Source organism: Pristiophorus japonicus, chromosome 21, assembly GCF_044704955.1.
Source record: "Pristiophorus japonicus isolate sPriJap1 chromosome 21, sPriJap1.hap1, whole genome shotgun sequence".
In the NCBI taxonomy this organism is placed as follows: Eukaryota; Metazoa; Chordata; class Chondrichthyes; family Pristiophoridae; genus Pristiophorus; species Pristiophorus japonicus.
The window spans coordinates 70,835,812-70,850,842 of NC_091997.1; the positions used below are offsets into that span (position 1 = coordinate 70,835,812).

General features: G+C 45.5%; 1 protein-coding gene across 1 annotated transcript in view; it reads right to left on the reverse strand.

Annotated features, from left to right (window-relative positions):
- Positions 1 to 12,457: 12,457 nt before the first annotated feature.
- LOC139234104 (protein ERGIC-53-like) overlaps positions 12,458 to 15,031 on the reverse strand; it is a 67,702-nt gene continuing 65,128 nt past the window's right edge. Inside the window, exon 13 of the mRNA XM_070865042.1 lies at positions 12,458 to 13,096. Coding sequence (XP_070721143.1) covers positions 13,060 to 13,096 — 37 coding nt within the window. The 3' untranslated portion in view covers positions 12,458 to 13,059. The remainder of the gene's footprint in view (positions 13,097 to 15,031) is intronic.

Consider the following 15,031-nt stretch of genomic DNA (forward strand, 5'->3'; position numbering starts at 1 on the left):
TCATCATCATAGGCAGTTCCTCGGGATCGAGGAAGACTTGCTTCCACTGAGTTCTTAGGTGGCTGTACAGTCCAATACAAGAACCACAGTTTCTGTCACAGGTGGGACAGATAGTCGTTGAAGGAAAAGGTGGGTGGGACAGGTTTGCCGCACGCTCCTTCCGCTGCCTGCGCTTGATTTCTGCATGCTCTCGGCGACGATACACATTTAAACGATACTTGGATGTGCACTTAAACAGTCGTAACCTACAGGGCTACAGGTCTAGTGCTGGAAGGTGGGATTAGGCTGGGTAGCTCTTTGTTGACCAACACAGACACAATGGGCCGATTGGCCTCCTACTGTGGTAATTTTTTATGATTGTATGACTGGCAGTGCAGAATCACCTCCCACATGTACAACACCCTCATTCTATATCCACGACCTCATCTGACAATTAAGACCCCTGTGTGAAGGGCCAAAGCCCACAGCCGGTGTTATCACCAAGGTTAAAATAGGTCTGAAAACTATGATAAAACAGTAAGTGATTAGGGAACAGAGTGCATATTGTACGGTGATGAGGGACAAGTCCCATTGTTCTGAGTAATTCTACTTTACACTTCTTCTAGACTCATCTTTTGGTTCTTTACTTGTCTCATTACCATCTCCTTTTGCATTGTACAATCAAATATTTTGTCATTTAATCGCTCCTGCCTTCCACCCGATCACAGACCTTCCCTTTTGTTCTTTCCTCCTCCTCCCCCCTTTACCAGTCTCTACACTTACTTAAAACCTGTTACATCTCTAACTTCTCCCAGTTCTGATGACAGGTCATCGACCTGAAACGTTAGCTCGGTTTCTCTCTCCAGCATGCAGGCTGACCCACTGAGTGTTTCCGGCATTTTCTGTTTTCATTACTAATTTACCGCAACTGAGTTTAGTTGGGATACAAAGACTTGTCTTTATAATAGAGCCCTTAACAACACAGCAAGCTCCCACAAACAGCAAGGAGATAAATGACTGGATCATCTGTTTTAAATGTTGCTTGAGGGAGAAATATTGGCCAGGACATCGAGAACATGCAGCTGTTCTTGGAAATATCCCCATGGGATCCTTAACCTCCACCCGAGATGGCAGATGGAGCTCAGTTTAATATCTCATCTGAAAGGCGGCCCCGCAGATGGGACAGTACTCCGTCAGCACAGCACTGAAGTGTTGGCAGAGATTATATGCTCAAGTCTCTGAAGTGGAACTTGAAAACATGACCTTCTGACTCAAGTGGTGAGAGTGCTGCCACTTAACTAGATTTAGATATCAACCTTGGCTATGACCTGGTAGTATTTGGAACCTTTTCATAAAGATTGTGAATTTCAGAATTGGCTTGCATCATTAGGTATGATTAATCTGCTCTTTGCTAGATTAGTGTACAGTGGTCAAGAATGAGACCACATATATTACGGGAAAAGGTAACACAAAGACGACAGCACCATCACAAAACCAAAACGTCTTTCAGATGAGACGTTAAAACCATCGTCCCATCTGCTCTCTCAGGTGGATGTAAAAGATCCCATGGCACTATTTTGAAGAAGAGCAGGGAAGTTCTCCCCGGTGTCCTGGTCAATATTTATCCCACAATCAACATCACTTTAAAAAACAAACCCGATTATCTGGTTATCACATTGCTGTTTGTGGGAGCTTGCTGTGCACAAATTGGCTGCCGGGTTTCCTACATTACAACAGTGACTGCACTTCCAAAAGTACTTCATTTGGCTGTAAAGCGTTTTTGGACGTCCTGAGGTCGTGAAAGGCGCTATATAAATGCAAGTCTTTTTTTAAAGTAAGGCTGCAGGTCACTCATCCTCAGTTATCCTACCTGTAAATGTTCACGGTTTCCATCTTATTTATACAGAAAAGAATCCTTTTAGAGAATATAAAATAAAAAATGAAGTCGATTTTAAAAGTTGCAACAATTCAACATTCAGCTGACAAATCACATTTAAAAAACCTTGATTTTGTTTCACCTGCCCTTTGAATTAATAGTTCATGGAATTACAAACGAGTTGAGGTTCAATCAACCAACGATGAAAAGCAACAGAAAAGTTACTAATTGATCAGAAATTAAGCCTCAGGGGGGAGACATCGAGTGCATTTGTGCCTCCTGTTCACGACCAGGCGCGGCTCCGCCAACAACACCCGCTAAATTTGGCAGGAGTTTAGCGGCGGCGGGGCGGAAACAGCGCCAGCTTCAGGCCACGCGTACCTGGGGCAGGATTTAAAGGGGAAGTGGCCGGCTGCTGAGAAATAAAATGTGGTGCTTTCGTTGCCGCTCCAGTCGTGGTTTGTCGGTGGGTTTGACGATGCGATCGCTCGGCCCGGCTGCTCTGCTTGGTAGGTGGTTACACCTTTTGGCAGTGTATGCGGCTTGGGCCTTTCCCTTTGATTGAGGGAGGAGCCCCTTGGACACGGCAGCGCTATGCGGCCGACAGGGCAGCGCTGCTGAGGTGTGCGCCCCGTTACCGCCCCAGGAAGGGAAGGTAACCCGAATTTACTGAGCGGGGCGGGACTGCCGCACCTGGCGCAAAATGTCCAGCCGACCGGATGTTGCTTCCCCCAAACGGGGCAATAATGAGTTTCTTCTCGCCCTCAGATTCTCTAATAGAAACATAGGAAATAGGTGCAGGAGTAGGCCATTCAGCCCTTCTAGCCTGCACCGCCATTCAATGAGTTCATGGCTGAACATGAAACTTCAGTACCCCATTCCTGCTTTCTCGCCATACCCCTTGATCCCTCGAGTAGTAAGGACTTCATCTAACTCCCTTTTGAATATATTTAGTGAATTGGCCTCAACAACTTCCTGTGGTAGAGAATTCCACAGGTTCACCACTCTCTGGGTGAAGAAGTTTCTCCTCATCTCGGTCCTAAATGGCTTACCCCTTATCCTCAGACTGTGACCCCTGGTTCTGGACTTCCCCAACATTGGGAACATTCTTCCTGCATCTAACCTGTTTAAACCCGTCAGAATTTTAAACGTTTCTATGAGGTCCCCTCTCATTCTTCTGAACTCCAGTGAATACAAGCCCAGTTGATCCAGTCTTTCTTGATAGGTCAGTCCCGCCATCCCGGGAATCAGTCTGGTGAATCTTCGCTGCACTCCCTCAATAGCAAGAATGTCCTTCCTCAAGTTAGGAGACCAAAACTGTACACAATACTCCAGGTGTGGCCTCACCAAGGCCCTGTACAACTGTAGCAACACCTCCCTGCCCCTGTATTCAAATCCCCTCGCTATGAAGGCCAACATGCCATTTGCTTTCTTAACCGCCTGCTTTACCTGCATGCTAACCTTCAATGACTGATGTACCATGACACCCAGGTCTCGTTGCACCTTCCCTTTTCCTAATCTGTCACCATTCAGATAATAGTCTGTCTCTCTGTTTTTACCACCAAAGTGGATAACCTCACATTTATCCACATTATACTTCATCTGCCATGCATTTGCCCACTCAGCCTAATAGCATCCTCCTCGCAGCTCACACTGCCACCCAACTTAGTGTCATCCACAAATTTGGAGATACTGCATTTAATCCCCTCGTCTAAATCATTAATGTACAATGTAAACAGCTGGGGCCCCAGCACAGAACCTTGCGGCACCCCACTAGTCACTGCCTGCGATTCTGAAAAGTACCCGTTTACTCCTACTCTTTGCTTCCTGTCTGACAACCAGTTCTCAATCCACGTCAGCACACTACCCCCAATCGCATGTGCTTTAACTTTGCACATTAATCTCTTGTGTGGGACCTTGTCGAAAGCCTTCTGAAAGTCCAAATATACCACATCAACTGGTTCTCCTTTGTCCACTTTACTGGAAACATCCTCAAAAAATTCCAGAAGATTTGTCAAGCATGATTTCCCTTTCACAAATCCATGCTGACTTGGACCTATCATGTCACCATTTTCCAGATGCACTGCTATGACATCCTTAATAATTGATTCCATCATTTTACCCACTACTGAGGTCAGGCTGACCGGGCTATAATTCCCTGTTTTCTCTCTCCCTCCTTTTTTAAAAAGTGGGGTTACATTGGCTACCCTCCACTCCATAGGAACTGATCCAGAGTCAATGGAATGTTGGAAAATGACTGTCAATGCATCCGCTATTTCCAAGGCCACCTCCTTAAGTACTCTGGGATGCAGTCCATCAGGCCCTGGGGATTTATCGGCCTTCAATCCCATCAATTTCCCCAACACAATTTCCCGACTAATAAAGATTTCCCTCAGTTCCCCCTCCTTATTAGACCCTCTGACCCCTTTTATATCCGGAAGGTTGTTTGTATCCTCCTTAGTGAATACCGAACCAAAGTACTTGTTCAATTGGTCTGCCATTTCTTTGTTCCCCGTTATGACTTCCCCTGATTCTGACTGCAGGGGACCTACGTTTGTCTTTACTAACCTTTTTCTCTTTACATACCTATAGAAACTTTTGCAATCCACCTTAATGTTCCCTGTAAGCTTCTTCTCGTACTCCATTTTCCCTGCCCTAATCAAACCCTTTATCCTCCTCTGCTGAGTTCTAAATTTCTCCCAGTCCCCAGGTTCGCTGCTATTTCTGGCCAATTTGTATGCCACTTCCTTGGCTTTAATACTATCCCTGATTTCCCTAGATAGCCACGGTTGAGCCACCTTCCCTTTTTTATTTTTACGCCAGACAGGAATGTACAATTATTGTAATTCATCTATGCGGTCTCTAAATGTCTGCCATTGCCCATCCACAGTCAACCCCCTAAGTATCATTCGCCAATCTATCCAAGCCAATTCACGCCTCATACCTTCAAAGTTACTCTTCTTTAAGTTCTGGACCATGGTCTCTGAATTTACTGTTTCATGCTCCATCCTAATGCAGAATTCCACCATATTATGGTCACTCTTCCCCAAGGGGCCTCGCACAATGAGATTGCTAATTAATCCTCTCTCATTACACAACACCCAGTCTAAGATGGCCTCCCCCCTAGTTGGTTCCTCAACATACTGGTCTAGAAAACCATCCCTTATGCACTCCAGGAAATCCTCCTCCACCGTATTGCTTCCAGTTTGGCTAGCCCAATCTATGTGCATATTAAAGTCACCCATTATAACTGCTACACCTTTATTGCATGCACCCCTAATTTCCTGTTTGATGCCCTCCCCAACATCCCTATTACTGTTTGGAGGTCTGTACACAACTCCTACTAACGTTTTTTGCCCTTTGGTGTTCTGCAGCTCTACCCATATAGATTCCACATCATCCAAGCTAATGTCTTTCCTAACTATTGCATTAATCTCCTCTTTAACCAATGAATGAATACGCGATATCCTGGCAACAGGCAGTTTGTTCCGGAAATAATTATTCAGTGAGATTCTGAACTCCCCTCCCTCCCAAAAACACACACGTGCGTACTCACACCTACAAGTATTGTAATGAATGGAGAAGTATGACTGCTTACAATACAGGCCGTCATTTCAATGCAGCGGGGGGGAAGCCGTACGGTTAGTGGTGCCTTTCTTCAGATGAAACGTTGAACAGGCGGGACGGTAAAAAAGCACAGAATTCGCCCAACGCCTTGGCCAACATTCCTCCCTGATCTAACACCACTTCCTACAGCATGGATTATATTTTGCAATTTCTGCTGTGTACGGGTTGTCACACAGCAAAGTCCCACCTGCAAGCTTCTTTTCTTTTCGCATGAGGCAATCATCAGAAATATTTAATATAAGTTAGAGATGTCGTTCATAAGTGCGAGCATTCCCGCATCCCACATTGAAAATACACGTTTAGTCGGGCTGCACAAAGTGACACCACTATTCCAGGCCCGAAAGAGGATGATTGGTTAATTTCCCCCATCAATCGCACTGCTATAAATGACCGGGATCCATTCTGTGCATATATTGGCCCGAATTTTGCGGGCAGCTTACAGTATTTACAGATCATTTTCAGCACGGCGCCCTCTACAGGGGATCTGTGGCATGTGTGGACAGGGCAGGCAACAGCGTGACTCTTCAACCAATCAGATTGAAGAATCCTCACTGAGAGCGGCAGTGTCCAAACCAGGAAGTATAAAGAAGATTTCATTCAATATAAAATCATGTACATAAAGTGAAAGAAAAATGGGATTAAGAGAGAGAAACGAAACAAAGAAAAAGTTAAAAATAATATTTTTTTAAATCTCCATTAAATTCTGAAGGAATGAGATGCCACGCTTATAAAATTAAATTCTCAGTACCAGAGGGTTTTTTCTTAGTAATTAAGACTTATCACGCCGTTAAAAGTTCACTTGCACCTAACTGCACCATCTTGGCAAGGTACCAGTGTAGCGAAGCTTGTGGAGTGGAGTGCAACTGGAAAGCTACTTCCAGATTTCCACGTTTAACGGCACACGTGTGGACTCCGGAAGTTGCTGTCTGATTTACTCCATAGCGGTGAGCGCCGATAGCCTCACCATTATTCCTGTTGCAAAATCGCTGGAGTAATCACCGTTATCATCAGGCCATGTTCCGCTTTCTGCCATAGTTCGTGGAGGCTCATTTTAGATCGACTTTGTTCGCTTTGCTGAGTAAATGCTGAAATTCCCACAGGAAATCCTGCCTCACCTCCAACTTATTGGGTGAACAGTGGCGTCAAAGGTCACTCCGCATTTAGTACACAAAGTACATTCAATACACAAAACTCTACCTGGTGAAACATGAAAATGTACATTTAAAAAAGAGATCATTTATCACGAGATGCCAAGATTTTGGAAAACTGAATATTTACCCATACATTTTCACTCTGGGCGAAATAGAGCATATTTAGAGCTGAAAAGTTTCAAATGAAAGGCACAATAATTTAAGCAATAAAACTCAGCATTTAACACAAAAGCATAAAGCTAAAAAGTCAATCACAGTATATCCAGGAGCATAGTTATAGGCAAACATACTATAATATTTAATGTGTTTTTAAAAATTCATTCATGGGATCTGGGCATCGCTGGCAAGGCCAGCATTTATTGCCCATCCCCAAATGCCCTCGAGAAGGTGGTGGTGAGCCGCTGCCTTGAACCGCTTCAGTCCGTGTGGTGAAGGTGCTCCCACAGTGCTGTTAGGGAGGGAGTTCCAGGATTTTGACCCAGCGACGATGAAGGAACGGCCGATATATTTCCAAGTCAGGATGGTGTGTGACTTGGAGGGGAACATGGAGGTGGTGGTGTTCCCATGCGCCTGCTGCCCTTGTCCTTCTAGGTGGTAGAGGTCGCGGGTTTGGGAGGTGCTGCCGAAGAAGCCTTGGCGAGTTGCTGCAGTGCATCTTGTAGACGGTACACACTGCAGCCACGGTGCGCCGGTGGTGGAGGGAGTGAATTTTTAAGGGGGTGGATGGGGAAGAGAGTGTTCAAAGATTAGGACCTCAAATCTGCCACCAAGCTCATGGTCTACAGGGCTGCAGTGATACCCGCCCTCCTGTATGGCTCAGAGACGTGGACCATATGCAGTAGACACCTCAAATCGCTGGAGTAATACGAACGATGTTTCCACAAGATTCTGCAAAGCCTCTGAGAGGACAGACGCACCAATGTTAGCGTCCTTGACCAGGTCAACATCCCCAGCATCGAAGCACTGACCACACTTGATCAGCTCCGTTGGGCAGGCCACATTGTTTGCATGCCTGACACAAGATCCAAAAGCAAGTACTCTATTCGGAACTCCTACATGGCAAGCCAGGTGGGCAGAGGAAACGTTACAAGGACACCCTCAAAGCCTTCGTGATAATGTGCGACATCCCCACCAATACCTGGGAGTCCCTGGCCAAAAACCACCCTAAGTGGAGGAAGTGCATCTGGGGGTGGGGGTGCGCTGAGCACCTCGAGTCTTGTCGCCGAGAGCATGCAGAAATCAAGCGCAGGTGGAAAGAGCGTGCGGCAAACCAGACTGCCCACCCACCCTTTCCTTCAACCACTGTCTGTCCCACCTGTGACAGAGACTATAATTCCCGTATTGGACTGTTCAATCACCTCAGAACGCACTTTGAGTGGAAGCAAGCCTTCCTCGATTTCGAGGGACTGCCTAAGATGATGATGATGGATGGGGTGCCAATCAAGTGGGCTGCTTTGTGCTAGATGGTGTCAAGCTTCTTGAGTGTTGTCGGATCTGCACTCGTCCAGGCAAGTGGAGTGTAATGTGTGAGGAACTAAAGCATGAATCTGGAATGCTTCCTTGCTTGCTATTTCTTTTTTGTCATTTCTGCCGGCAGCGAGTGTGTGGGTTGGAAAACTGTCTCACACCAGCTTGAGTTAGCTTATAACATGTGATGCAAGGACAGAACATGGATTGGAACAATGCCAAGACATCTCCAGCAGTAATACAAATTCCCCATCTGGATAGTAGGGTTTTAAGAGTGCACCAGGATTTAACATTCAGTTCGGCTAGGATTACATACCCTCCATAATTGTAGACAATGGGTAGCAATTTATCAGACTATAATTCTATGCTTGAATTAAAATTATTTGGAGAAGGCAGAGGTTTATTTAGAGTGTATCTTTATATCTGCCTTCCATCGATTTGCACAATTGTCCATATACATTCATAAAATTCTCACCAGTAGGACACACAAGGCATGAGTCATCTTAGTATTTTGATTTTAATTTAAAACCTTAATTAAATAAATCCATGCAAGCTACAGCAGATGGCAGGTTATGAAACACAAACTGTAAACCCAAGTACTTGAGTCATTTTGTTTCAAAAATATGAAATTGGACCAAAATACACAGTTGATGATTTCCTTTAATGGTGCAATTTTAATGAGGCTAGATTTTCCGACGCGAACTATCGTCTTAGTCATTCTTTGAATTTAATTCAATCTCCACATTTAAACATTTTTTTGGCTTTGTACCATGTGCAGGTCAAACTGATTTCTCCATTCTTCAGATTCCACTCGAAGGGTTCAGCCTAGACCTGGTTCCAGGACACCAGGTTCACTGACTGGAGCGGAGGTTAAATCCACAGTTGATGTCAAAGATTACTCAGTGAAGTGCCTGTGAAGGATAGATGCCCCTGGTCAGACAGCAGGAACCCGCATCAGGTCCAATTGTTAAACCCAAAGATGGACAGATGGAATCGATGCTGCAGGTTGCTGAGAGACTCAGTATCTTCTCTCCAGCGGCACAAGGAAGAACTTGAATTCATATAGCACCTCATTACATCCTCATCATGTCAGCCGTGGGTCAGTGGGCAGCACTTTAGCTCGAGTCAGAAGGCTGTGGGTTCAAGTCCCACTGCCGAGACTGGAGCACAAATCTAGGCTGACGGTCCCAGTGCAGTACTGAGGGAGTGTTGCACTGTCGGAGGTGCGGTCTTTCGGATGAGACCCGCCTGCCCTCTCAGGTGGACGTAAAATATACCATGGCGCTATTTCGAAGAAGAGCAGGGCAGTCCTGGCCAACATTTATCCCTCAATCAACATCAGAAAAAGAAAACCAGACTATTTGGTCATTACCTGGATCACCTAGCCGTTTGTGGGAGCTTGCTTGTGCTCAAATTGGCTGCTGCGTTTCCCACATTACAACAGTGACCACACTCCAAAAGTACTTCATTGGCTGTAAAGTGCTTTGGGGCATCCTGAGGTCATGAAAGGTGCTATATAAATCCAAGTCTTTCTTTGCCATAGGATATTTCAAGGCAGGTTACAAGCAATGAAATACTATTGAAATACAGTTACTGTTGATAGAAAAGCGAGAAGAAATGTGGTTGGGCCAAGGTATTCTATTTAGAACATGCGTGAGAATGTAGTTGGACTGCATTCAATTCCTTTACCTTACCTGGAGATGTAGGAAGATTATTGTGCAGAATCAGAATCCAAGATCTCTGCACCTGAGCAAGTCAAACTCCAACATCGCCTCATGCCAGGGATAGCTTCCCCGGGAATGGATCCGTTGTGAGGAGCCCATGGCGAGAGTTTGGAGCGGTTTCACCAGAGTCAGGAGGCAACAGAAAACAGCAATGGTTGGAGTTGGACATGAGGAAAACTGGGATGAATGGAGGGTGGTCACAGAGAATTATAACATGGCCACTTAACCCACAATCCATCTTGGTCTTTATCCTCCACATGAGCAATCGCCCTAAGCCCAGGTATCATCCACATTCCCACGTCACATCGGTCCTCTCTCCTTCAACCATCTCTCTAGCTTAAGTGTTGACACGGTCTCTGCTTCAATCACTAACTCTGGCAAGGTGATTGGCAGAAGAACCAAAGGCAACATGAGGAAAACCTTTTTTTACGCAGCGAGTGGTTAGGATCTGGAATGCACGGCCTGAAAGCGTCTTGGAGGCAGACTCAATTGCGGCTTTCAAAGGGGAGTTGGATAAGTACCTGAAAGAACAAGAATGTGCAGGGCTATGGGGAAAGGGCTGGGGAGTGGGACTGGCTGAGGTGCTCTTGCAGAGAGCCGGCACAGGCTCGACAAGCCGAATGGCCTCCTTCTGTGCTGTAACCGTTCTATGATTCTAGTGCCTCACAACCCTATATGCTTATTGTCCTAAATCTCTTTTAGTTGATCATGTGTCTATGTCTCATTGTTCTAGATCCCTCAACCACCGGAAACAATTTTTCTATCTACTCTGTTCCAAACCTTCATTATTTTTAACACCGTTATCAAATTACCCTGTGCTCTCCTCTGTTCTAATGAAAACCGCTCCAACTTTTCAAGTCCTTCTTCGCATTGCTATGTCCTCATACCAGGCAGCATCCTCATGACTCTGTTCCTTGCTTGCTCTATTGCAAAAGCATCCCGCCATGTCATCATCATAGGCAGTCGCTTGAAATCGAGGAAGACTTGCTTCCACTCTCAAAGTGAGTTGTCAGGTGACAGTACAGTCCAATATGGGAATTACAGTCTGTCACAGTCGTTGAAGAAAAGGGTGGGTGGGGAGCCTGGTTTGCCGCTGCCTGTGCTTGATTTCGGCATGCTCTCGGCGTTGAGACTCGAGGTGCTCAGCGCCCTCCCGGATGTTCTTCCTCCGCTTAGGGTGGTCTTTGGCCAGGGACTCCCAGGTGTCAGTGGGGATGTTGCACTTTATCAGGGAGACTTTGAGGGTGTCCTTGAAACGTTTCCTCTGCCCACCTGGGGATCGCTTGCTGTGTAGGAGTTCAGAGTAGAGCGCTTGCTTTGGGAGTCTCGTGTCGGGCATGCGCCATGTAGAGTAGGAGTGGAAAACCTCTCACTGCGGTCTATCCTGGGATTTATATAGTTTCGCCACTACACCACGGGGCTGTTTTTAACTCTTGCTGCGTGATGGATGGTCGGCTGAAAGAATCCGCTCGCTCGTTGTAACCAAGGGCAGGCTCGAGCCATATTGGAGTCTTACTTGAATGCAACTGATGCTCTGAGGCCTCTCCATGGGCTTGCTGGTACACTCACAATAAAGGGTGAAACTGAGTACTGTGTACAATGAGCAAGTGTACAATTAGCTCCTTTAAAAAGATTCCAGAGTGCAGATATCTCGTGGGTGGCCTGCTTATATACAGTGCTCCCAAGGGATGCTGGGATCCCTTGGGGCTCCAACAGGTGGCCCTCTGGTGGTCAGGTGGCATGCAGGTTACAACGGGTTAAATACATAGCACTTGTGGTCAAGTGTCAGCTTGGCACAGTTGGTAAGACTGTTGCCCCTGTCAGAGGGCTACATGTTGAAACCGCGCAGAACTTGAGCAGGCAATCTCGGTTCATTCTTCACAGGCAGTACCACGGGAGGGCAGCACTGTTGGGAGGTGATGCCGTTTCGATGACGCACTAAAGCCAAGGTCGTGCGTGTACCTGTTCATATGATTCAGGACTGATGTCGATGATCCCTTGACATTATTTGAAGAGTAGTGAGCTCTCTCGACAACCTGGCTCCCCAATTTAAAAAAAAAACCCCAGACGAACTGGTCATTCATCACGTCGCTCCATGCATTGATAAATAATTGATGCAACCCTCACCTACATTAACAGTCACTACTTCAAAGTCATTCATTGCAATTGAAACGCTTTGAACCTTTGCTTGCTTTTGTAGGTGTGACCACCTTTGAAGCGTCGGTACTTTTTCCAGCATGTCAGCAGCAGCGCTCAGGGATGCCAACACAGTTATCGGCCATCATTCCCACTTCAGTCCTGGGGTCAATAACGGAGACAATGGCCCTCTTCACAGCCCCACACAGTGAGGCGGAGTGGGAGAGTAACTGCATTTGAAATGAGCGAGAGAGAGACCGCAGAAACAGGAGCAAACACAACTCGATCAGCTTTAGAATGAGAAAACCCTTAATCTTCCACAACTTAACATAAAAACACCCCAGTAAGGATTGCTTATGCAATTTATTTTACTGTACAGCAATTCTATATATTACCACGGTGTGACAATGTCCTGTTTATAACGCTGATGTAAATAAATTAGGACATACTTTTAGACTTATTTTCAATTAATGAAAATAGAGAAAAAGTCCCTTAAAAATACTGTTTCAGTATATAAAAACTGAACATAGTTGACAAATCCAAGTCATTTTTACATGAAAATTATGACAGACAATAAAATATCTTCCTGGGGTAGGTTAATACAAATTTTAAATTTGATTGGCAAAAGAACCAAAGGCAACACGAGGAAAGACTTTTTTACGCAGCGAGTGGTTAGGATCTGGCAGACTCAATCAAGGCTTTCAAAAGGGAGTTGGATAAGTCCCTGAAGGAAAATTTTTTGCAGGGCTACGGGGAAAGGGCGGGGGTAGTGGGACTGGCTGAGATGCTCTTGCAGAGAGCCGGCACGGGCTCGACGGGCCGAATGGCCTCCTCCGGTGCTGTAACCCTTCGATGATTCTATAAAATGCGAGCCTTTAAATTAGGTAATTACTTTTATTTAAAAAAATCTCTGCTTTGAAGTAAATGCATTCACTAGTTAGACACAGTCCATTTGACTAGAACATCAAGAAACAAACGTGTATAAGGCAGTTTAAAGTACATCATTACTTCGCAAACTCATTCACAAATATGTCACCCCTCCCCAAACAAACAAAATATAAAAGGTCCACAATTCACACGATCTTTCAGCGGCACTCCCTTAGAAAAATTTCTTGGAGTTGGTTTCTCTTTTACTCCTGTAAAAAAGACAAATGTTTAGGTTTTTAGTTTTGAACACTTTCAATACGAAGCTCAACGTACAAGGTTCTGAAGGTAACGGCAAGACAGCTCAGTGCATAATGCAGTTAAGCAATATTTCCATAGGCAGGAAGCAAAATAGGAATAGGAGGAGGCCGTTCGGCCCCTCCAGCCTGTTCCGTCCCTCCAGCCTGTTACGTCATTCATCGAGACCATGGCTGATCTGTGACCTAACTCCGTCTACCCGCAACCCCTTGCCTAAACGGGAACGGTAGCACAGTGGTTCTGTTACTGGTCTAGTAATCCAGCGGGCTGGACTAATGATTGAGAGACAGGAGTTCAAAGCCCATCACTGCAGCTGGAGAATTTAGTTAAATGTAACAATTAAATAAACCTGGGATTTAAAAAGTTAGTATCTGTAATGGTGACCGAATTGCTGTAAAAAAAAACCCCAGCTGGTTCACTAATGTCCTGTAGGGAAGGGAATCTGCTGCCCTTATCTGGTTTGGCCTACATGTGACTCCAGGCCGACAGCAATGTGGTTGGCTCATAACTGCCCTCTGAAATGGCCCAGCGAGACACTCAGTTGTACCAAACCGCTACAACAAAGTCAGCACTGTGGGAGCACCTTCACCACATGGACTGCAGCGGTTCAAGAAGGCGGCTCACCACCACCTTCTCAAGGGACAATTAGGGACGGGCAATAAATACCGGGCTTGCCAGTGATGCACACATCACAGGAATAAAAACATTCATCAATCTCGGGTTTTTTTTACCATCCATCTCATTCTACCCCCCAGTACCATTTCATGCATTTTGTTTTTAAGACCCCTGAAATTACTCTGTGGGATAACAGCATGCAAATGCCCAGTGCATCAGTCTAGAATTCCTCTCCCGTTTCTTTAACCCAAACTAAATACCAGGCAGAAGAATCTGAGTCAAGCACATTTGGTGTTTGTAGACTCTTTGTAATTTTAGGACCAATTTTATTTTTCAAATATTTGACTCGGTTGAGGGAACGCTGCACTGTCGCAGATGCCATCTTTCAGATGAGACGTAAAAGATCCCATGGCACTATTTTGAAGAAGAGCAGGGGAGATATCCCCGGTGTCCTGGGCCAATATTTATCCCTCTATCGATATAACAAAAACAGATTATCTGGTCATTATCACATTGCTGTTTGTGGGAGCTTGCTGTGTGCAAATTGGCTGCCGCGTTTCCCACATTACAACAGTGACTGCACTCCAAAAGTACTTCATTGGCTGTAAAGCGCTCTGAGACGCCCGGTGGTCGTGAAAGGCGCTATAGAAATGCAAGTCTTTCTTTCTTTTGGTTATAAAAGAGGTTTAATTTCTGCAGTTGCAGGATCTGGGCTTGATATTAAAGCATGGAGGCATCACAGAACAGCGTGATCAGTTCTTCTAATTAGAATTAATTTAAGCTGAGTCAGAGCAGTTATCTGCCATCATGCGCGCTTCAGTCCTGGGGTCTCGAACGGTGTCAACGGCCCCACAGTGAGGCTGAGTGGGAGAGTAACTGACATCACAACGGCATTTGAAATGAGCGAGTGAGAGACCGCAGAAATAGAAGCAAGCACAAATAGATTAGCTTTAGGATTAGAAAACCACTAATCTTCCACAACTTAATATAAAAACACTCTAGTGAGGATTTCTTATGCAATTTATTTTACTGTACAGCAATTCTATATATTGCCACAGTGTTACAATGCCCTGTTTAATAAGGCTGATTGAACTAAATTAGGACATACATTTAGACTTATTTTCAATGAATGAAAATAGAGATAAAGTCCCACAAAAACACTGCTTTGCAGCTGGATTTCCGGTCCGCTGCTGCCCCTGTTAGCGCCCCGGGGGGCAGCAATGGCAGCAGTAAGCACTTCCGGGTGGACAGCCAGCTTCCAGCGCCCCGCCGGG